This window comes from Eleutherodactylus coqui, chromosome 1, assembly GCF_035609145.1.
Source record: "Eleutherodactylus coqui strain aEleCoq1 chromosome 1, aEleCoq1.hap1, whole genome shotgun sequence".
Classification (NCBI taxonomy): domain Eukaryota; kingdom Metazoa; phylum Chordata; class Amphibia; order Anura; family Eleutherodactylidae; genus Eleutherodactylus; species Eleutherodactylus coqui.
The window spans coordinates 93,919,331-93,943,228 of NC_089837.1; the positions used below are offsets into that span (position 1 = coordinate 93,919,331).

A 23,898-nucleotide genomic window follows, 5' to 3' on the forward strand; every position below is an offset into this window, starting at 1 on the left:
TCAGAGCTGATAGGACGCAGGGCATGAGAGATTAAATTCTTCATGAAGCTCCTGGAGACGGACTCACCATCTTCTTCCTCAGAGATTTGGTCTTCTTCTTCCTCGTGGTCAGGAGCGGGAGTGAGCGCTCGTGCCGGCGCCATCTTAGGCAGGGGCCGCGGGGGTGCGGGCAGTCCGTTCCCTGAAGAATCTCTGCATGTCGGCTTGTGTTTTGGCCGGACGAGGAGTGCACTGGAGGTCTGTACTCTTCTCCTTACTTGTCTTCCCCATTTCTGTGTCGGCTGGTAGCAGCTATAAGGTGCCATGGGTGCCCGTTAGAAGGAGCGCAGCTTTCAAGCAGCCATTGCGCTCGGCGTCCAGGCTCCGCCCCCGGATGAACTCAAATATGCGCTTGAGTGTGAGATTTCTTGCAGTTTTTTGTTACAGGTAGTGTCCTGCTTAGGGTCTGCTCTGTGGGTCAGAGTGTCCAGGTTTTAGGGGTGACTCTATAGTCGTGTGAGCCCTTAATCAGAGTTGCCCGCTTCTTGGTATGGGGGTCTCTGGGGGGTGTTGTCTTGGTAGGGTCTTGCTATCTCATCAGTCCCCTGGGTTCATGTAAAGAGTTTAATTTCCCTGCAGTGGCCCACTGCCTGCTCCACTTCTGGTGTCTGTGGGGCTGTCCTGGGAGAGCACTTACTTGTGTCCCTGTCGCTCTTGTTTCCCCTGTTCCTCTTGCTCTCTGGCTGTCTTTTTCCTGCCAGTGGCTGCTTCTCCTTGCCTGCTTCTTTGCAGGGGGTATCTGTTGCTGCCGATCGCGGCCTGCCTTCACTTCCGGTCGGCAGCGTTTATAAATTTAGCCTGGGGATGCGCCCGGTCCAGTAGGCCGCAAAATCGCGGTTTCAGCTAGAGACCTGTGAGAGGTCTCGTTTTAAAGCCCAGGTCCCGGTGGTGCTAGCGGTGGTGGTTTCGGCCCTGTGGGGGCTTTTGGGCCAGAGTTATTGGCGCCGGAGTTTTCTAGCAGCCAGGAGTTTTCACTGCTGCTTCTCTTCCCGCTGCTGGCTAGCCACGCCCCCCTAAGCTGAATATTATTATATACACTGAGTCACATTTATCAGAAAGTTGCTACTTTTCTGTGCAAGTGAGGATTCGCAAAAATATTTGCAACTTTTTGACTTCTTGAGTTAGCGTCATCCGTTTTGTAAAAAGTGGGTTTTTCTTTCAGGAGAAGACATGGCCCCTGGACCATCAGATTTATGCATAATTTATGCCAGAAAGTAGCATAAATTATGGCAGAGATGTTTGCCAGGATGGACCTGCCATACATTTTTGAGAAAGTACTGGTAGGTGCCGTGTAAATTACACTAAGACTGGCATTGGAAATGTTGGTCTTAGGAAATTTCCTCCCATAGTTTTCCCTTTTCGTTTTTTATATACTCATTAAAAAAGAACAAGTTCGGTAAAACAGTTTATTGGAAAAACTGAAAATTCTAAGATGGAGGAATGAAAACAACAAGAAGTGACATTTCGATGACCAAGTCTCTATTCCCAAGTCTTCTTATCAGTGATGGAATGAGCAAGCAGAAGTCAATGCTGTAGATACAAACAGAAGGCAAAAATTAGTACATAATATAAAACCTTAGTGAAACTGCATTTGTTCCTTAGTAGGAATGTTACAGACAACCTCCCATTATGCACCTTTACAAGACGGCTGATTGTTGGCTTCTGACTGATCTAAATGAATGTCATTGGCTTGCATGCTCCCACTGCCCTTGCAATCTATCATAGATGTCTGATAAGTTGGAATCCTATATTGAGTAGGATGTATGGAAAATGTCAAGTAAGAGTGCTCAGCTATTTCCATATATTTCACAATGCTATGATAGCATTTGGTCTATCACAGTATCCTTAGTTCATGGTTTATTAATCACCATTGGAGCAGTTAAACTTAACCACACAGGCGCAGGACTCAATCACACACCCAGGATCTAGCATACATTAGATAATGATGTTCGGTCCCCCCCTCTTCCCTTTTTTGCTGATTACCATTCTGCCCCCCCCCCCCCCTCTCACCTCTCCAGCTCAGTCTTAGAGTTTAGCATACGCTGAATCCCAATGCATAGTCCTTCCCTCCTGAATGGCCAATGGAGCCAAGTAACTTATGGAGGGGCCAGATATATGTACTTCAGGCAGCTACAATACCACACATTATAACTGTCATACATGTCATTTGTCAAAGTGGATACTCTGTGCAAATTGTCTTGTCTTTAGTTATGTGTATTGCACAGCTGCAGCATGTGAGAGGTTAATGTCTGAATGTCTGGGATAGGTCTGGAAATTGTAGCGAGTTATGTTGTCACGTGAGTATGCAAGGTATATATGTGGGTGAAAGAAGAGAGAAAGGGTCCATTTGCTTCAACGGTTGCGTGTGGAGGAGAGTGCCAGCCACATAGTGGTACCTTCAACCCTCATGTGGTGAAGAATGGAAGAGGAGGAGAGGTACCCTGATGACCTAATTCCAGGACCCCTATCCTAGGAGAGAGAGAAAGAGACCGCTGTGCAGTGTTCAGAATCTCTCTAAAAGTGAGTGCAAGTGGAGTGCTTTGTTCTCCTTCGGTGCGTGTGTCCAGGAGTGCAGTCATGCAGATCACTTGGACTGTAGGCCCGGTATCATCATGTGTACCGGAGTGTGTGTGTCCAGGAGCAGAGTCATACAGATAACTTGGACTGTAGACCCGATGTCATCCAAGTTTTTTTTCTCTCTAACTTCCGTAATTTGTCCTTCCTGCACTGGTGTGAGAATTTGCTTATTCTGCAAGCAAAGTTCCAGTCATTGACCCTTCCCAGTGACTGAAGTTGTCAAGTTACTCATGTTTCCACTCTTTCTTTTCCCGTCGGACATCCTACAGAGTAAGGAACGGTGGCGTCACCCGTGACATATTTCTTCAGGTCCACTACACCATCTATTCAGGTAACCGCTACCTTAGCGTTGCCTGGAAGAGGCACGCTTCCCTCAGGGGAGTTGGTAGTACCACCGTGACATCCCTAACAACTACCCCCGCCATCTCCTCAGTGGTGTGCCTTGTGTCTCGGTCGTTGCAGTATAATAATACATTTATATAATAGTCCCAATGTGTAGTCCTTCCCTTTCCTTCTGATTAGCTGAGGGAGTGTAGCAGTTATCATCCCTGTAAACCACACACTACAGTGTAAATGTCCTGGTAGACCTCACGTTATAGTAGCACCTTTTTCACTAACTACGACAGAAAGGGGTTACTTGTCTGCCAGGAATTGTAAATTCATAATGTCCCATACATAGTCATTAAGACCTTATACTATAGTACAGTGAAACCTCTACAAGAGACCACAAGGACACGGCCTACTTTGACCATAAGGACGTAACGATTTTTGGGGAATTTTCATCTCCACTTCTGCAAAAGCCATAACTTTATTTTTCCATCGACACTGTCGTATGACAGCTTGTTTTTTGTGTGTCGAACTGCAGCTTTTTATGGATACTATTTTAAGTACATATCATGAATTGCAAAACTTTGAATAGTTTTGAGAGCAAGGAGAGTAAACACATCAGTTCTACTATTGTTTTTTTTTTTTACAACACAAATCCTGCAGCATAAATAACAGGATACTTTTTTTTACAGGTCAGTACGATTACAAGAATACCATTTTTTTTTTACTTTTGCACAATAAAAAGCCTTTTTTTGAAAATGACTAGAGATGAGCGAACGTGTTCTAAACGAACACTTACGCACCCAGACACCGGCTTTACCGAGGACTTCAGTGTCCGCGCATAAAGATTCGGCCGGCGCCGGGGGGCGGGGAGAGGCGCGGCGGCGCGGGCGGCAGCAGCGGGGAACAGGGGGGAGCCCTCTCTCTCTCCCTCTCCCCCCCACTCCCCGCCGCACCCCCCCGCGCTGCCACGGCGACCCCCGAACTTTTTTCGCCCGAGCACGGAATTGCTCGCAAAGTTCGGTGCTCGGGCGAAAAGGGGCGGAGCCGAACACGTTCGCTCATCTCTAAAAATGACTTTTTCTACATCATTGCATTCAAAGTCCCATAACTTTTATTTTTCTATGGATGGAGCTCTATGAGGGCTTGTTTTCTGCGTGATGAACTGTAGTTTGGTTACATATTGCTTTTTTGATCACTTTTATTGTGTTTCCTGAGAGGCAAAATGAACGAAATAAGCATATTGTATAGGTCATTACGGATAGGATACCGAATACGAAACTGACCATGACTAAAAGACAAAACTCTCAGAGACTTTGTGAACTTAGCTTAGAATCATGAAAATCAAAAATATATTTTGAGAATATTAAGACAAATAATTCATCAAATGTTCAGTTTACAATAATGAAAGTGTCAGAACAGAAAATGTACCTGATGGTTGGAAGCAGCGGCTCTCCTTGTACGAATCGTAATGCTCCTTTCCAAAAAAGTCATACATAATGTCTATTTCTTTTACCCTGTCAAAGTCAACCAAGCATTGTGTGTCATCATGGAAGAGGATGTTTCGACCGTGACGTGAAGAAAAGATTTGGAATATATCCTTCTGAAATCCTTTCCGCCCATAGAGAGACTGGAAAAGAGAAAATATCGGGATTAGAAAGGAAACAACGTGCTGAAATGCATGCCTTAAAATCGGTCTCTACTAGAGATGAGCGAACACCAAAATGTTCGGGTGTTCGTTATTCGTAACGAACTTCCCGTGATGCTCGAGGGTTCGTTTCGAACAACGAACCCCATTGAAGTCAATGGGCGACCGGAACATTTTTGTATTTCGCCGATGCTCGCTAAGGTTTTCATGTGTGAAAATCTGGGCAATTCAGGAAAGTGATGGGAATGACACAGTGACGGATAGGGCAGGCGAGGGGCTACATGGTGGGCTGCATCTCAAGTTCACAGGTCCCACTATTAAGCCACAATAGCGGCAAGAGTGCCCCCCCCCCCCACTGTCAGCATAAAGATCGTCCTCCTCTGGCACAGCTGTAACAGCTGTAGCAGAGAAGAACGATGTTTGCCCATTGAATTCAATGGAACCGGCAATACAGCCGACTCCACTGAATGCAATGGGCTGCCGGCGATCGCAGGATGAATGGTCGGAAAGGGGTTAAATATATAACCCCTTTCCTGCAATTCATCCAGAAATGTGTTACACTAAAAATATATACCGGCGTATAAGGCGACCGGGCGTATAAGACGACCCCCCAACTGTCACCTTATACGCCGGTAATACAGTGGAGCAAAGAATAAAAAGCATTACTTACGTTTTTAGATGATCTGCGGCGCTCCTGCAGGCTGTCACTCCCTCCTGGTCCACGGCAGACAAGCTTTCTCCACGAAAGACTTTAAATCCCTGCCTCCAGAAGCACATGTGCCTTCAGCCAATCACAGCCAATGACAATGATGTCATTGAATGGCTGTGATTGGCTGTGTTTCTGGAGGCGGGGATTTCAAGGCTTGAAATCCCCGCCTCCAGAAACACAGCCAATCACAGCCATTCAATGACATCATTGTCATTGGCTGTGATTGGCTGAAGGCACATGTGCTTCTGGAGGCAGGGATTTAAAGTCTTTCGTGGAGAAAGCTTGTCTGCCGTGGACCAGGAGGGAGTGACAGCCTGCAGGAGCGCCGCAGATCATCTAAAAACGTAAGTAATGCTTTTTATTCTTTGCTCCACTGTATTACCGGCGTATAAGGTGACAGTTGGGGGGTCGTCTTATACGCCCGGTCGCCTTATACGCCGGTATATATTTTTAGTGTAACACATTTCTGGATGAATTGCAGGAAAGGGGTTATATATTTAACCCCTTTCCGACCATTCATCCTGCGATCGCCGGCAGCCCATTGCATTCAGTGGAGTCGGCTGTATTGCCGGTTCCATTGAATTCAATGGGCAAACATCGTTCTTCTCTGCTACAGCTGTTACAGCTGTGCCAGAGAAGAAGGATTTGTCTTCTATATGTTCTCAATGGGGTCAGCGCTGCTGCCGCTGGCCCCATTGAGCGCATATAGAATGCATCCATAGCGAGCAGCGGGAGGGGCAGATTTCAATACTCGGGTGACACCTTATCTCCCCAGCCACTCACAGCAGGGGGGTGGTATAGGGCTTAAACGTTGCAGGGGGAAGTTGTAATGCCTTCCCTGTCTTTATATTGGCCAAAAAAAAGCGCTAACGTCTCAGGGAAGAAAGTTTAATTTACCAGAACACCGCATGGTGTTCGTTACGAATAACGAACATCCCGAACACCCTAATATTCGCACGAATAGCAAGCTCGGACGAACGCGTTCGCTCATCTCTAGTCTCTACATGTCTTATTGAAATATGATTCATAATCCCAATTTAAGTGGAGGTAATATGACAGAGATGCTGCCGGGTAGAAGTGAACATCTGACGGAGCAACAAGATTCCATTAGTCAAGGGTTTAAGCCACTCTGTTACCAGCTGGCTCTTAAAACCACCCAGAGCAGGGCAAGAGGTGAAGTAAACACAAATTTGATGGGAAAGTTCTCAGCCAAGCCGGGCTCAAAAAAACAACCCAGTGCTAATGATTAATATCCCATGCATTTCCTATGCTGTTTACAAACTTTTGTCCCCCTCAGGTGCAATGTCCATGGGCGGATCCGATTTGCAGAATCCACCCGGGTGAAGATCCACAAATCAGGCCTCCCATAAGGATACATGAGCATCTGTACATGAATTAGAATATTTGGATTTGATTTGCAGACCTTTTGGTGCAGAAAAAAAAAATCGCAGCATGCTCCATTTCTGTGCGGATTCCGCATGGACGGCTTCCATTGAAGTCAATAGAAGCCATCTGATTTGCGACCCATCTCCAATTCCGTGGAAAATCAGGAGTAATTTTTTTTTTTTTTAAGACCACTTGCGCATATGTGGCACTTCTGCGCGCATCCACAGTGAAGAGAAAGAAGACTCAGACGAAGACCCGGATGGGTAAGTATAACACCTGCATTGTCCTCAGCCACGGGCAGGGTCGGATTCCGCTGTGGGCTCCCGCATGCGGAATCCGATACGCCTGTGACCATTGGGTCTTAATGTAAATCTACCGTATATACTTAATTCCAGCATTTGTATTACCGGTATGTCATAGAAATATGATATTAACACACAGAGACTGTCTCCCCACAAAGACCCGCCCTTGGTCACTGCACTACCCTCTTACAAATACACATACACTAATGTAAAGTTATCACAATATATCTTATAAACATACACAATACTTTTAGTTCACCACAATAGAGTAAGGGTGACTACCTACAACAGTTTTTTTTTTTTTCTGCAGGGGTCTATGGGACTTGTAATGTTAAAATCGTGATTGCGCAAAATCGTGATTTCGCGGTAAATGAATAAAACTCAATAGCCTAACGAAGGGGGCAAGATATCCCCGAAAGCTTGCTTGCTGTAACATCATGCATTTTTGTTAGCCATTAAAATGTGTCATATCTACAAGATTACTTGTTTTCTCTCACTGAGAACAATCACACTTAGTACCGAAGGGAACCCAAATGTCCCTCTGCTTCTTAACAATATGCCATTATTATAAGTGGTACATAGTACGTAGGGGCCCAGGAGCTTCTGAACTGTAACTACATGAAATATCATGACGTCATAACAAAAGAGCATAAACTATAACAATTACATAATAGATGGATAGATTTAAATCTTTGCAATCTGCATAAAAAGTAAAAGTACATATAATATTACAGTCTATATTATTATTATTACTGTTATATAAAACTGTCACGTTGAGAGCAAAACAAAAATACACAAAACTTTTCCCGACTATGAAATACAATTGTGCTTATATTGGCTCAGCAACCTCTCAAGTCATATTCAGACACTTACTTGCTGATTCTGAATAATTCTTACAACATCACTGACACGGTCCTCCCGGCAAACGACTGTTTGAATGGAGGCACCTCCAAGTTTGCACTTTTTGTGGTCACTGACAGGGGCACGGGATCCATCAGGACATAATAACTCAAAGTCTGATGATTTTAAATTTTTTGCCCAAAGTGCAGGATTTTTACCTGAAGGACAAATAACATAAGGTGTAGCACATTATCCTGTAATATACAGTGAGAATCACATGTGCCCTACTGAACCAGGCAGTGGCAGGAGGGATGACGTGGCGCTGGCCGCACAGCAACTGAGAAGGCAGCTTTTATATCAGCGAGAGCGGCAGAGAGGGTGAGAAGATGTGTCCCTGGTTGCAGCCGGTGGCTATCATTTGGTCCCTGGTCATGGAACCTGCTACTTTATTTCACATTATGCTAAACGACCTTGCTGAATCCATAACTGGTAACTGAGGACATAGGAATACCTGAAGAGGATCCATTAAGGTTATTAGTTGATCAGCGAAATAACAAGCTCTGCTGCATAGAACTTACATTTCTACTTGCATCTTACACATCATATTTACTACATAGTTAGAGATGAGCGAGCACGCTCGGATAAGGCTGTTACTCGAGCGACCATCCCTCTTCTCCAGTAACTGCATTCTCGTCCGAGCAGGCTCGGGGGGTGGCGGGAGGTCTTCGGAGGGAGAGTGAGAGAGATCGTAGTTTACTACATACTTTGACTATAATGTTGACAGTCAGGCTTCTGTGATGCCCTTGCCATTTGCTTAAGTAAAATAGCACTATTTTGTCCTACATTTGGTAGATATAAACCTAGCCAAGAATATAAAACATGTCTTTGGAAGTACTTGTCTTTAAACCAGCAAGCCTCAATCCTTTTTTTTTTTACACCGCGCTTTAACCCCTGACTGACACGGCCCTTTTTTTTTCATTTTTGTTTTTACTTCCCCAATTTCAAAAAATCATAACTCTTTTATTTATCCATTGCTGTAACTGTCTGGGAGCTTGTTTTTTGTGGGGCTAGTTGTATTTTTTAAATGCACTAATTATTATACCATACAATGTACTGAAAACCTTTTGAACATTTCTAGGTGGAGTGAAATGGAAAAAAGTGCAATTCTACTATCTTTGGGGGGGAACAAGGCTTGGTCTAGATTAGTGTTTCTTTAGTGGCCCAGCGGGTCCTACAGAACATTCACATCACCACCTGTCCTGTCTCACTTGTCTATGTGCCTGCCTTGTGCATAGAAGGTGCTGTACATAGGAGAAACTCTGTTTCTCCCCCTCTTTAAAGCCTAGAGCTTAGTTCTGACGTTAGCTTGTTGCTCATTAGCCAATTGTCAAGTTCATAGTGATTGGAGCAAAGTCCAGAGCGGGAAAACATTGCAATGAGACCCTATGCAGAGTGGGAGGGGAAAAGGAAAGTGCGGGAACTGAAACTAGAGAAAGGGGAGGAGAGCGAGTGCGCTGTTGGGCAGTTGGAGTTAGGCATTGGAGGATAGAGGTTGTGAGAGAGTTGTACAGGAGAGAAAGCAGTATATTTACAAGTTTTCCCGAGGGTTAGTGAGGTCCCTTTCCGCTCCCTTGGTGTTCCACAACAGAGAGGGGGAAAGAGTATCCGAGGTTGTTCTTCCACTAAAACAGTGAGTCTAAAGCTACCCAGTGAACTCAAAGCCAGGATTAGTCTAGCGACCACCTTACACTCGACTTCATCTACAATCCCTTCAGACAGATAAACTAGGGGGAAATTGTCTTCAGTTCAGCTGCAGTGAAAGTGAAAGGAAAGAGTGTTGAAGTCAATTGCTATTCAAATCAGTATTACTGTTATGTTATCATCATACTCAATTCACTGCATACTGCTATTTCTGACTGTATCATCACCAAGTGCTGCATTGAAAGTGTTGTGTGTTCTACTGTACAAATATCAGCTTAGTAAATCTGCGTACTCCCAGATTACTACACAAGCTACCGGACTCGTCTCAATGATTTCAGGGTCCAGGTTGGAGTATTGGCATCGCCCGTGACAAAACGGACCTTTCTGTTTGGCATACCATGGTACATTATTTTGGCAACTGTGTGACCGCTCAGCAGGGCATTGTTATCTCCCTTGTTGGGAGATGCTACAGAGCCACCCATGACAACCTTCCTACAAACCCTGTGGTCTCCCCAACTTTGGCGCGCTCAGCTCAACCATTGCAGTTCCCAAACCTTTTCAGCCATTGAGCCCCTTTTGAAGCAAAAGTTTCTTGTGGAACACAAAGGTGTGGTCAGGGGAGGGGTTAAAGGACAGGGCTTATCACAACATATAATTTTTACCTCTGACATTATAAAAAGGACAGGGCCGTATAAAAAAAATGCAGGTCTTGCATGCTGATTTTCTCAGTATAGACTATCCAGACGCTGCTACAGCAGTGAGTAGAGCGGGGACCTAAACCCTCGACCGAAGCCCCTGAGAAGCGGAGCACACTTTGGGAAACCCTGGTCTAGATGTTGTAGGAGTGCAGTATACAGGATGGCTTGAAGACGGGCTATAGACAGGCATTCTGGAACACCTGTGGGTGTAGCAGAAAGCAACATAAAAGTGTAAATTCCTGCCACACTCAGGGGGAAGTTGATAGCTCAGCAGAGCTGAAAGGGCTGCTAGCTTTGTGGACCTGTGGAGGCCTCGAGTCTGACAGAGAGGATGACCTTACACTCATACCCTAGTGGGGTGTGGATAATAGAATGTTGTATGCTGTACATATGACTGTTGTGGTGTGGAATAGAACTGCCAGGTACCAGATTTAAAAGAAATACACATCCATAGAGCCTATATGCATGTGGTGTCCGTTCCTGCTGAAAGGCAAAGACAGCGATCTAAATAATCCCAACCTACCACAAGATTAGCACTGTTCCTTGACAGTGGTGGGGTTTTAGGTTTATAATCCCCATCAAGGTAAGATTCTCCCTAGAAGTCCAGTACTTCGAGGCAGTAGTGCTAATCCAACACACCTGTCCTTAGTGCTCAATGTAGAGAGTTAACATTTTGGCAATTTTTGCTAAAATTTGGATCAGAATGATTCGATCTGATAAAATTTTATCACCTGTCCGGTCATGACGAGCAACATTATCCTCCAAATAATGATCAGGGCATTTACATGCTTCTGTCAGAATTTAAAAGGTTAACAGTATACACAGTGATAACAGCTGTTGCTGGCGGGTGTTAACTGTCAAATACAGCTGGTACCCGCTGTGTACGTAGCAGGATTGACTTCCGATCCTGCTCCATACAAACCCACAAGTCCAGGATGTAAATATATGCCCTGGGGCATGAAGGGGTTAACTCCTAAATCAAAAAAGTTAAACTTAAATAATCAGACATTCAAGAATTACTAAAGGATTCAATGTTTTAGATCTATATTGTTGGCAACTTTGAAAGGAAGCTTGCAAGATACTTATTTTCTTACCAAAGAAAAAAAAGGCCAGTTGGCCGAAACGCGTTCCGCGTTTTTACATAGAATGTTTGCAAGCAGATTGCTTTTGTAATGGAATAATTAATAAAGAAGAAAATGTTTTTTATGGTTGAAGCTGTCCTCCACCTTTTTTGGGGCGGGAATTTAACTACAGCCGCTAGCCGACGGCACTTTGAGGATCCAGCTCCCATTGCATCTTTCTAAAACTACCAAGATACTGCAGGAGAGGCGAGCCCATACTTCTATTCTAATTTTATTATTTTCTTACCATCTGTGTTATCAGATACAGCAAAGTGAGGCACAAAGGCCACATCTCCTTTCTCCACTAGACACCTAAAGTCAAAATACAAGTAGAAGTAAAAGTTAAACAGTGGATAAGTTAAAGTAGCTATAAACTATAGTAATAATGATAAAATGCAATGTTTATGTTCAGCATAATGTAAAAATTAGCAGTGTAAATAAGAGTCAAGTAATCTTCCGGGCAGATGATTAAAGGGCCACTCCAGTGATTTTTAAATTCATTATGTAGCAATCCCCTCAATATATCTAAATCAGCTTGCATTGCATTGGTTAGTTATTTCTTTCTGAAACTCCTGGCCTCTTTTTTCTTATATGGTCATGGGATCTTAGCTCTGACCAGCTCAGATCTGCTTGGGGTTGTGTATTACATTTCTAGTCAGATTCTCAGTAAACATGAACCTGCTACAGAAACTGCCTACAAGAGGACATAGACACTCCTATCACAGTTACTGATGATGATCCCACAGCTCCTGTCTCACAGTTATAATAGAGGAGATCACAGCTCCTCTTTCTGACTATATACTTAGGGTCTGTAGCTTATTTAAGTGAATATAGAAGGTAATGATAATTAAACTGTCTTCCCTGCAGGCAAAAATGGTTCAGCCTCAGCTAATGCATCATGGGATAGATGTGAAAGTGAAACTAAGGAGGTTACAGTGCAGGGAAGTGTCTGCAATATACAGAGGGGACCTCCGGAGTGTGATAGGCAATCAGGTCAGGGGAACAAGCATTGAAAAATGTATTTTTTACAGAGTGGCACTTTAAATTGTCCGTGTATTGGTGGAGACGGAGCAAAAAAAGAAATCACAAAAATAATTATATAGACAATATGAATGTCTTCTATGTGCTAACATGTATATATAAGGGGCTATTTATGGGATTCGGCTTCATATTAAAAAATCTGTAAAGTAAATATAGACAACTTGCCTGATAGCTCCGTCATTGCCATAATAAGCCTCTTTGTCACTTCGAGAGCATTTTGTGTTTGCTTTGCTGTTTTGTGAATCACCAATACACAGCTCACAGAGATTGGAATCAATGGCCGATCCAGGAGCGCAGCTCTTGCTGAAGAAGGACCCTATTCAGGATACATGAACATTACAGCATATTCATTGACTATAAAAGCAGGATTACCAACCAACCATAAATAATTCACAGTCTATGAAAAAAGGGAACTTCTGGTGAGTGCTCAGGATTTACAATTCAGGTGTTTATGATTATTCTTTGCAATCAGCATTCACCCCTTCAAGACCAGAGGTCTTTATTTTTTTTCATTTTTGTTTTTCTGCCCCTGCCTTCCAAGAGCCATTGGCATAGCTGTATGAGGGCTTGTTTTTTTGCAGGACAAGTCGTATTTTTAATAGTACTATTGAGTGTACCATATAATGTACTGAAAAACGTATACATTTTATAATTATGGTGAAATAATGAAAACATTTAATTGAACCATTTGGGAGGGAGGTTAGTTTTTACACTGTTCACGATGCACTAAAAATGACATATGAACTTTGTTCTGTGGGTCAGTGCAATTAGGTGACACCAAATGTACATAGTTTTTTTTATGTTTTACTACTTTAAAAAGGTAATTACATTTTTTTAAACAAAGATTGCTTTTCATCGCCATGTTCTGAGACCCATAACTTTCAACAATTTGGCTGTACAGGGGCTAATTTTTTCCAGGCATCTCTAGATCTTATTAGAACTAGATAGATCTAGCTCTTATTTTGGGAAACAGAGATCTTTTTGTTACATTTTTTAGGGGCCAGGGTAGCAAACAACCCTGCAATTCTGGCATTCTGTCCTTTTCCCCCCCATTCATTGCACAGGATAAATATTGCGATATTTTTACATTTTTTAGAAGTTTACAAACATGGCAAGTTATGGGTCTCAGAATATGGCGATGGAAAGTAATCTTTGTATGTGTTTTTTCCCATTGTTTAGATTTTTATGGGAAAATTGGAAAAAGGTTGTTTTTTTAACTGTTTACAGGATTTTATGAAATGTTTTTGTATATTTTTATTTAGTGCACATAGGAGACTAGAACTTGTTATAATTTCTTCGCTTGTACTATATACTGCAATACTTCAGCATTGCAGGATAAAGTGATTTTTAATGTTGCATAATGAGCCCTCCCAAGGCCAGGGCTTGATAGGCATGCATGCGCAGCAGCCCACCAAGCCCTTAGTAGGCTGTTTAGACCGCGGCATTTAAATTGTAGGTAGTTAGCAGTTACCGGCGGCTGTTAGATATCAAAAACAGCTGATAGCCACCGGGTTTAGAGAGCACTCAGCCCTTTAGTCTTCTCCATACACCCTTCACAGCCTGCAGGACATATTACTACATCGTCCCGTTTGTATATTTTCCAGAGGAGCATGGATGGCCTTAAAAGTCTCCTCACTCACGCTCTAGGTGCTCTCCTAAAGGCGAAACAATACCTTTCCTGACCCACATCTATAGCCTCTCGCTAGCAAAGCCAGAAAACTACTGCACACTGATGAGTTGCAAAAACCCCGAAACAGCTGTCTGTGTGTGGTATTCTAGCTTGGTTTACAATTCCCAGTCAATGTTATAAGGCTTCTACGAGGCTTCTCGTATAAGGAGTCTGACATTGACTTGCAGGAATGCTGCTGTTGAAAATCTGCAGTGTCTTACAATACAAGCAATGTGGATGAGATTTCTAATTACCTCATGCACACCCTGTGTAAAAAATCGGCATAAAACGACCAACTTTTAATTAGCAGCAAAATGCAGTCCTAAGCTCTCGCTTACGACCTGAAGGTTGCGGGTTCAATCCCTATGTGGTTCAGGTAGCCGTCTCAAGGTGGACTCTGCGTTCCATCCTTCCGTGTTTGGTAAAATGAGTGCCCAGCTTGCTGAGCGGTAACGATGACTGGGGAATGTAATGGCAAACCACCCTGCAAAAACAGTCTGCTGAGAAAACATCACATAATGATGTCACCCGAGGAGTCAGTCATGACTCAGTGCTTGCAGCAGGGGACTTTACCTTTACCTTACCTTAATTAGCAGCATGTCAATTTATGCTGCAGATTTTCACATGGATTTCACCCCTTCAAATGACAGAGTGAAATCTATGGTGAATCCACACCAAAACCAAAATCCACATTTAATACATAGAAGTGAAGGGAAATTACGGAAATAGCGTAGAACAGTCTGCTCTTATGTTTGCATAATTCTCACCCCTTAAATAAATCTATAGGATACAATCACACATAGTCCAAATACTGCAGATTATCTATAGTGGGATTGCCTGTGGAAGATCTGCAGCATTATAAGTACAAGCAATGTGATGACATTTCAAGTTATCACATCCACGTGGTGTAGAGAAAATCTTCTGAGTTAATTGGCCTTCGGTATAAGTGTCACATCTGTAGCATTTCAATTAATGTGGCGGATTGTTAGAGCGGATTTCACCATTTGTAATGCAAAGCGTGAAAACTGCAGCAAATCTGCAACATTTGCTCACCAAAATATATGACAAAAAGTATACAATTTGGTGTGGTTTTTGCCGCTGTGGATTTTCTGCAGACTTGCTCTGCATTGCAGAAGGTCTGCAGTGGATCCGCCCGGTGTGGCCATCCCTTAAAAGCTGGTCGTAAGTTTTTTTTTAAGTTAAATCTATGTGCAGCATTTTCAGCTTTGCATTTCCCTCTTTTTTTATAGTGTCAATTTCCTATATACAGTTTTAGAACAGATTTTAGTGCAGTGCTCCTCAATTCCAGTCCTCACATTCTCCCAACAGGTCATAATATGAGGATATCCTGTAAGGAGGACTTGGGGAACTTTCTGCAGCACCTAAGTAATTCTAAAGAAATCCTGAAAACATGACCTGCTGGGTGGACCTCAGAACACTGGAGTTGAGAAAAACTGTTTAAGTCTTTACTATGGTAAAGGTTTTACTTTACCCTTTACTAAGGGTATTCCTTCAGGTACTAATGCAAGGAAACCATTTCAAGTCTCTCCAAATTTAACATTTGTCTTATTTTATTGCTATTACATTTTACGGAAGATGCAATAAATATATATACAGCCCTTACGGATAATTATTCACTCACCGAGGTCACAGCTCTTGGTCTGCTTCTTTATCAGGATGAGAGGGTCAACCCATCCAGCGCTGTCATCAACTTCAGGGTGACAGGACTTTTTGCCTTTAAGATTGTTCCATGTGATATCTTGGTCTTTCTTCTTTACTAAAGCTACATTGCTTGTCATGCCAAAATCTAGACCACATAATAATATACAGTGAGTATAGGACATCTGGGAGATAGCAAGACAGTTTCATGTAGAGGAATATTTGACAACAGAAATCGTTCTCCATCAGTTTCAAAGATTTGTAATTGTGTAATGGAATTTGAAAAAGTTAAACCTTTGAATGAAGGAAAGTTATCCTGTTTACTAGAGTCTAATCAAATATCATATAGAGTGTTAAAGGTGTATTCCTCAGGATAGGTCATCAATTAGTGATTGACAGGGGTCTACTCTAATCAACTACTTGATGATCTATCCCGGAGATAGGTCATAAATTGTGCAGTCCAGGAAAAACCATTTTAACTGTTCACACATGCTAAATATCCAGAGTGTGCTGCAGAAAAGACAACAATGTTGCTGTTTACTAGGATAATGATATATTGTTGCTAAATTACTACCTGGGCAACTACTGCATGTGTGTTAGGATGTAGTTGCTAAAATATTACTCGGACATCTATTGAGTGCGAGCTAGGATATACCTGTTAGAATATTACCTAGGCAGATAATGTATGTGTAGCAATGAGGCTAGTTGGTTACCACAAGGCCACACAGCTCTGCTACATGCATGTCACACACACAGCTGTGCTACATGTCATGCGCGTCACAGACACAGCTGTACTACATGTCAAGCGCGTTAAAGAAAAAAGATGTGCTACATGCCATGTGCGGCACATACACAGCTGTGCTAAATGCCATGCGCGGCACAGACACAGCTCTGTTACATGACATGTGCGGCACAGACACAGCTCTGCTACATGACATGCGCAGAACAGACACAGCTGTGCTACATGTCATGCGCGGCACAGACACAGCTCTGCTACATGTCAGGCATGTCAGATACGGCAGTGCTACATGTTATGCGCATTACTGGCACAGCAGTGCTGCATGCCATGCGCGTCACAGACACAGTCGTGCTACATGCCATGTGCGGCACAGACACAGCCATGCTACATGCCATGTGCGGCACAGACACAGCCATGCCACATGTCATGCACATCATAGACACCGCTGTGCTACATGACATGCGCGTTGCAGACACAGTTGTGCTACATGACATGCGCGTCACAAACACAGCTGTGATACACTTCATGTTCCACTCACAGCAGTGACGTCACTGCAGTTCCTTTAGCCCACTGGATCTCTGTGGTGATGGTAGGTTGGTGTCTTCTGTCAGGACCAGGCAGAGCTGTGCATGTGTGAATAAATCAGAGGATATGCTGTGCCCCATGGGGTGGTTCCAAGTGAAGTATAAAAAGCAGGTTTTGTCACGCATGTTATGGTTGGTTTTGTTGAGTGAAGAGTGCAGGGAGCATTACCAGACAAAGCAAAGTTGTGTGAGAGCTTGGAAGTATAGTTATGTGAAATGTGTAAGAATTTGTGGAGCCTCCTGCTCAGACTGGGGATGCCAGACAGTCCACTGTGGGAGCTGAGGAAGATCTGGCCAGTTGTCGCTGTGTAGTGAAAGAGTAAAACCACCACAAGGACTGCAAGTCTTATAAATATTGAGTGTCAAATTGAGAGCCAACAGTGCCAAGAGAGGCCGTATAATAAGTAACAGACTGTTCAGCTAGTGTGATCTGCAATGTGACACAGAAAACTGTTATAATTTACTATATATCATCACTTCCAGAGTTCAAGACAATTCTATTGTTTGTGCTCAACTTATCAACAATGTAATTTGAACATGTCACAAACTCTAAAACTATAACTATATAGATCTGCGTCAGAAGCAAGAGGAGTTTTAACAGTTCACGCTTATTTGAAAGACTGTAACTTGTTTCTATAAAAGTTGTCAAGCTATAACAGAGTTACTGGAGAGTTCTGGACTATGTCGCAGCATTCTAAATTGTATGTTAATTTTAGTGAATGTAGCACTGGAATAAAGAAGTGTAACAAGATTCTAGAGGTGAACAATTGGCTTCGTTGATGGTGCCATCAGCAAGGATTTGGATTTCTGGACCATGGGGGGAATTACCCATATGATGCACTCCTTGCTAGAGAGGGATTGCACCTTACAAAGACAGGAAAACATATATTTGGAAGGCGCCTTGCTACAATTATCAGGATACTTTAAGCTAGAACAATATGGGAAGAGAAGTAAAAGGCCAGGCAAAAATATACATCTAATGAATACAATTGAGAACCTTGCAATTAGAAATCGAAAGAAAGAACAAATGCAAAAAGTTTAGAAGGAAAATAGAGAAGTAATAGACACCGATCACAAACTAAAATGTTTCTACACAAATACACAGAGCATGGGAAACAAACAAGGAGAATTGGAGCTTCTAACACAGAAATTGAAATATGATGTTATAGGCATTACTGAAACTGGGTTGGATTATACACATAGGCCTCATGTCCATGTCGGATTCAGCATGTGGGACTCCACAGCAGAATCCGAACCTGCCGCGGCCAAGGACCATTCGTACCTGTTCGGGTCTTCACGGCGGATGTGTGTAAAGGAAGCACTGGCTGGCGCGCCACTGCACATGCGCAATAGTTTTTTTTTTTAAATCACATTTACCCTGCAGTCTTCAGGAAAATGCGAACTCTAGTGGCTGCTGCTAGCACTTATTTAATAGCATCCATAGTGCCTCTCCTGCCCTTCATTAACTCATTAACTCATAATACCTCTCCTTTTCTCCATTAACTCTTTGCCTCTCCTGGCCTAAATTAACTCATTACCTCTCCTGGCGTAAATAAACTCAGAATGCCCCTCCTGGCCACCATTTACTCAAAATGCTACTCCTGGCCACCATCAACTCATAATGCCCCTTCTGGACTAATTTAACTGCGAATGCCCTTTATACCTTAAAATAAAAAAATATATAATCACCTGCATCGGTCCTGGCCTCTGCATTCTGCGCCACATGCACTACTCATCTAAGGAATGCTACAGCAATTACTATGGCCAGTCCTCAGTCTTACCAACACTAAGGGTAATGACTGGCTGCTGCAATCACATGTGCCTGTCCTCAAGTGAGCAGTGTTTTGGAAGCGTGGAATGCAAAGGCCGGAAGCAGGAGACGCAAAGAAAGTTAGTGTCTCTTTTTTATTTTAGTTCACTGCACTTCACCAGTAAAGTTTAAAAAAAATGTCCACCCCTGCACTGACACCAGGACCTGACCAGCCCCCTGGGACTTTTCCTGAAGGGTTCAAAAGCAAGTCCGCCTATGAACAGAAATTCTCCTGGTGTATTAAACCTTTCCAATCCACTGTCTGACATCTAAAGACATTATGATTTAAGGCTGTACAGCTCTAATGTTGGAAGACGTCCGTCAGGGTTCTCTTACTGTATATTGCCAGCCTCTCTGCTGTCGGAGCCTATCCAACGTGTCACCTCATGCAGTACTGGCTTTAGCCAGCAGATAGCGCCATTGTATAACAGCAGAAAAAGAGTAAGCCCCCTAGGAAAACCAGAATACAAATTGGATTGGAAAGGGTTAACATTTCCTGTCTTCTAGCTTGTTGTTGGGGCAGGTTCAATGCAACGGTCTCATAGATTATCCATTAGAGTGGGTCAGCAGACCACACTGCTGCTGATCAGACTCATTTCAGAAAGAGTTTCCTATTGACTTGTCTGTCTTTAAAAATGTTTGGCTTCTGCAGTGTAGTGCTGGTGATAGTATAAACTATGTGCATTTAGATCCAGTATTTCTTGTTTACTTCTAGTATGTTCTTGTAGTCTAGCTTGTTCTTGTCAGTGTAGTCTTGTCCTCATAATTATGTCTAGTCAGTTCTTGTTTCCTAGTCTTCTGTTTTTTATGCTATTTCCTTCTTTTCATATCCCTATTCTTGTTTCATAGCTCAGCTTTGCTTTGTTTGGCTTTCTTGTCTCTAGCTCCTGGTGCCCTCTCATTATTTATCAAGGACAGTGTTTTAAATAGGGTTTCATCTCCAACACAGAAGGGGGTTCTTTACTGTAAGAGCAGTGAGACTGTGGAAATCTCTGCCTGAGGATGTTGTGATGCCTGAACTAGATGGACATTAATTTCATGCCTTACATACTATGTTACTATGTTTAGGGATATTTTAGAGTTACTCAAGGACAGTGGTGCCTGGTGTTAGGGTCAGGGATAGATTAAGGAAGATGAGTACTTATGGTGGAGAACTGGTGACTACTAGTACATTGGCATGCATAATACATTAAAAGTGTTTTTTAAATTGAACATGTAAAGTTAAAAAGCAAGTTATGAAAAAAAATCACTGGTTATGAACAACTCTCCTTCAGTTATGAGTGACATGACACACTGTATTTAGCAGTAGTTCAAACATTATTGGTTTTGAGTGGAAGTTGGATTAAAAGGGGATTATTAACTAAAGTGCAACAAATGTTTTAAAATAATGAGGAACAAAATGGTACTCATGTCTCCTATCCACTACAGATGCTTACGGTAGACCTCCTTGTCCTTATTACAAGCAACCAGCATGCAGCCAATCAGTAGCTCCAGTAGTCATGTGTCATTCTATTGGCATCATGGCTTTCAGTGCTGACAGTTGATGCCAGTATAAGCAGCCGACTTGTGACGACGGCAACAAAAGACCAGGAAGACTACCTGTCCTGGAAACACCTGAACTGGATCAGCAGGGAATTAAGAGGTAAGTAGTGTTTTTTTTTTAACCTTTTAACATTTGCTGCTATCAGGCTGTGTTAACCATTAAAGTACTTCACACATGTAGAAGATACAATACATGATCTTAGCTGAGCATAATGGAAATTGTATATCCTCTGGAGCTTGTGTCTACTTTATGCATACATGATAATGTATATTTTATACATACCTGTATATTGTGTTCCAGGAGTCTGGCATGGGCCAAAATCATCTACGAAAAAAGAAAATATAATTTTAGAATCATTTTTGTATGTAATATATTATAAATTATGTACAGAATGTTTTACTATTTACAAAGATTTATAGGTATGCCATAAAATAGAATCAGTCAGAGCCAACCTGCAGATGTATTTTTGACAATATTTAGCACAATCACCTATACTTCAGTTTGTTTGGTCATTCATTAAAATGGGTTGTCTGGTTTAGAAAACCTATTCTTAAATAGCAAGCTTGGCGTATATCAATATTAGGGTGGCTTTACACGAGCGTGTGTGTGTGCCGTACATAGGTGTGCAAACACTCATGAATGCAGGTCCGTGCCCATTGCATTCAATGGAGCTGTGGCTGTTGCCGGCGGCACCATTGAAGGCAATGGTCTGCCGACACCCCTTGATTGTTTTTCAGGGAAGAGCTTTAAATATAAAGTCTTCCTTGAAAAACACCTATTTTAATGTAAAAAAAATATATATATACTTACCTGTACCTAGAATTCCATGCTGCACCTGTCACAGAATTCCCTACCGCAGCTGTCACACATGGCAGCTGCGGTAGGGGATCCAGCTGCCGGCACCCCATAATTGTTTTTCAGGAAAGGGCTTTAAATAGTAGCCCTTCCCTGAAAAGCAAGGCAAAGTAGTGTTAAAAATAATAAAAACCACATACTCACCTTTCTTTAGCTGCCGGGGTCAGCCGTGTCCTCTCTGCACTGTCCTCGGCTCTAAATGCAGTTCTTTCAGCAGGCGGGAAATTAAGATGCCTGCCTTCTGAAAGAGCTGCTTGTGATTGGCTGAAGTGCTTAGCCAATCACAGGCAGCTCTCTCCTGTCATTCATTCAGCGATTGCCAAGCAAATATTACATTACATTCAGTTCTGTATACAATATTTCTCATTTGTTCTGCATCTTATATCACATTGTAATATTATTGCATCCTGCTTTTAACATTTAGCAGGGAATTCTTTATTCCCTGCGGGGATGAAGAAAACATCTGCCGCATGCCGCATGTATGACATACAGTTCTCACCCTACGATGGAAAAATTACCCTAGACATTGTCATGGTATTGTGATGTGGATGTGGATCATTAGGATGCAACTGGTTTGGCACTGGCTAGATCAAAATGTGAAATTTATAGGATCTTCTGGTTTGCATTGTTAATTCCCACATGGAGGTATGAACTTTGCTTCAGGATGCTCTGTAAGTTGTATTCCCCCGAATAGTCGCCATTTGAAAGCCAGATGCAACAGCGATGACAGGATCAAAACAAGACCAAACCTAGAACAGGACTGTGGAGCCAGGACAGCAACGTGGAATAGGACCAGGGAGACCAGAGGTGGAGTGTGGAACAGGACCAGCAAGACCAGGAATGGATTAGGATTTGGAACTAGGAGCATGGTCACCAGGGATACAACTAAGAACATGAAAACCAGGAGCATGTCAAGGAGCTGGAAATAGTGGCACAGACACCAGCGGCAAGGCTGGGTGCTCAACCAAGGAACACGGACATCGGGGTACAGGCAGGAGCTGGAATGTGATCACAGCGCAGGAGCATGAACACAGCACTGGAGTGTTCACAGCACAGGAATGACAAATAGGAGGACAATCAGAAAGTCAAGGGTCAGACCGCGGTGGAGACACAGTAGAGTCAGGTTTTCAACATAAGATAAAGTTCAAATATTCATATACATGTATACACACATAGGTTCAGAGTTCAGGAAGAACAGTAGGCCAAGGTCCAGGACTCAGATTACAGACTCTGATTCAGGGTTCACGAAAGAGAAAGTAATAATAAGAGTGAAGTCCAGCACCAGAAGAAAAATAAAGGTTAAACATCCAATTTATTGATATGCATGAAAAATTCATGAATGCAAACATAATAGTTCCCGCTCACATGTATTAAGTTGCCCCCATAGCAACATAGCATTTTTGGGGGTTTTGATAAACGTAATCCACATATAGGAACTACACAGTAAACTGTATGCTGACACTCAGGTAGTAAGCGAGAGACCTGGCTGAATTACATAAGCATGGGCTACAGATAGGATATTAAAAATCTGGGGAGTGCTAAACATTTCCAATGTCTTGACATCCGGCCCCACTTGTTGATTGTGCATAGTAAACAGAATTTTCTGATCTCTTTCCCAAAAAGAAATTTTAATTATGAGATTTGCAAACCTACCAATGTTGGCCACACGTTGGGTAAAACTAAAGTTAGATGTTGGAGTAAACAGAGAATATATTACAGATTAACAGTTCTGGGTTTAGTTGAAGTTACCTTTATTGTGGTACTCTTCAAATGCTGGAATTAGTCCACAGGTCAGAGCTGCATACATGTGTTTTTTAGAGAGACTCACTACATCAGCTTCACCTTTCTGCATCCAATAAAAAAACATGTTACTGATGCCTGCAGCACTTACCACCTCTGTTCGCCTGTACTGTGTAATTGATAGTAAACATTACTTACCAGAACTTTTTCAATACACTCTTCTGCCAACGATGGCTCGGTGCATTTAATAGCTCCACCACTTACTGAGGACCAGTCATCACATTTTAACTTCTCCTTCTCGCTAAGTGTACACCAGCGCACCTCATTTTTGGATGGTGGATGTTCTCCTAATGGAAAAATGAAATTGCCACTATAACAATATTCAAACAAATGCATTAGACCTTGCTTAAAGTATACAATGCTAGGCTTAATTTACAAGCATGTTCCCTACCGTGCAGAGCTTTCATGGCATCGAACAATTCTGGTCCTAAAAACAGAAAAGTGTCCATTGCTGAAGGAAGAGCAATCAAATTCGTAGTAGTGTCCTCAAACAGAAATCTTTTCCCATGTGTGGAGCTGAATAGTTCACACTCTTTCTTCTGAGACTGGATAAAATATACAAAGTGACAACATAGAAAAGTATAAACTACTACAACTCACTACTAACTGCAAAACCTTATTAGAAAGGTGATGTATGCCAGCCTTGTCTTGAGACACATTCAATTGTGTGAAGGTTTAAAAGAGTTTTCCCAAACTTTCCATGGGATAGGTGATAAAAGTCTGATTGGTGGGGGTTTCATTGCTGAGAGCCGAATCCACCCAGAGAACAGAGGTCCTGTCTACCCCTCCTGTCACTGCAAGCTCACAGTACCCACTGGCTTGTGGAATACATAGGTTGTCCCATTAAAAC

At 42.6% G+C, this 23,898-nt stretch overlaps 1 protein-coding gene across 3 annotated transcripts in view; it reads right to left on the reverse strand.

Moving 5' to 3' along the window:
* Positions 1-1,437: 1,437 nt before the first annotated feature.
* The window catches only part of LOC136622541 (saxiphilin-like), a 91,541-nt gene continuing 69,080 nt past the window's right edge, over positions 1,438-23,898 (reverse strand). For all 3 annotated transcript variants that reach the window (XM_066598106.1, XM_066598105.1, XM_066598104.1), the window contains 10 exons: positions 23,440-23,593; positions 23,187-23,335; positions 22,998-23,094; positions 20,676-20,717; positions 15,701-15,865; positions 12,555-12,705; positions 11,596-11,660; positions 7,862-8,046; positions 4,375-4,573; positions 1,438-1,569 (listed from right to left, as the gene is read on the reverse strand). In XM_066598106.1, the coding sequence (XP_066454203.1) occupies positions 1,538-1,569; positions 4,375-4,573; positions 7,862-8,046; positions 11,596-11,660; positions 12,555-12,705; positions 15,701-15,865; positions 20,676-20,717; positions 22,998-23,094; positions 23,187-23,335; positions 23,440-23,593 (1,239 nt within the window). In that variant the 3' untranslated portion in view covers positions 1,438-1,537. The remainder of the gene's footprint in view (positions 1,570-4,374; positions 4,574-7,861; positions 8,047-11,595; positions 11,661-12,554; positions 12,706-15,700; positions 15,866-20,675; positions 20,718-22,997; positions 23,095-23,186; positions 23,336-23,439; positions 23,594-23,898) is intronic.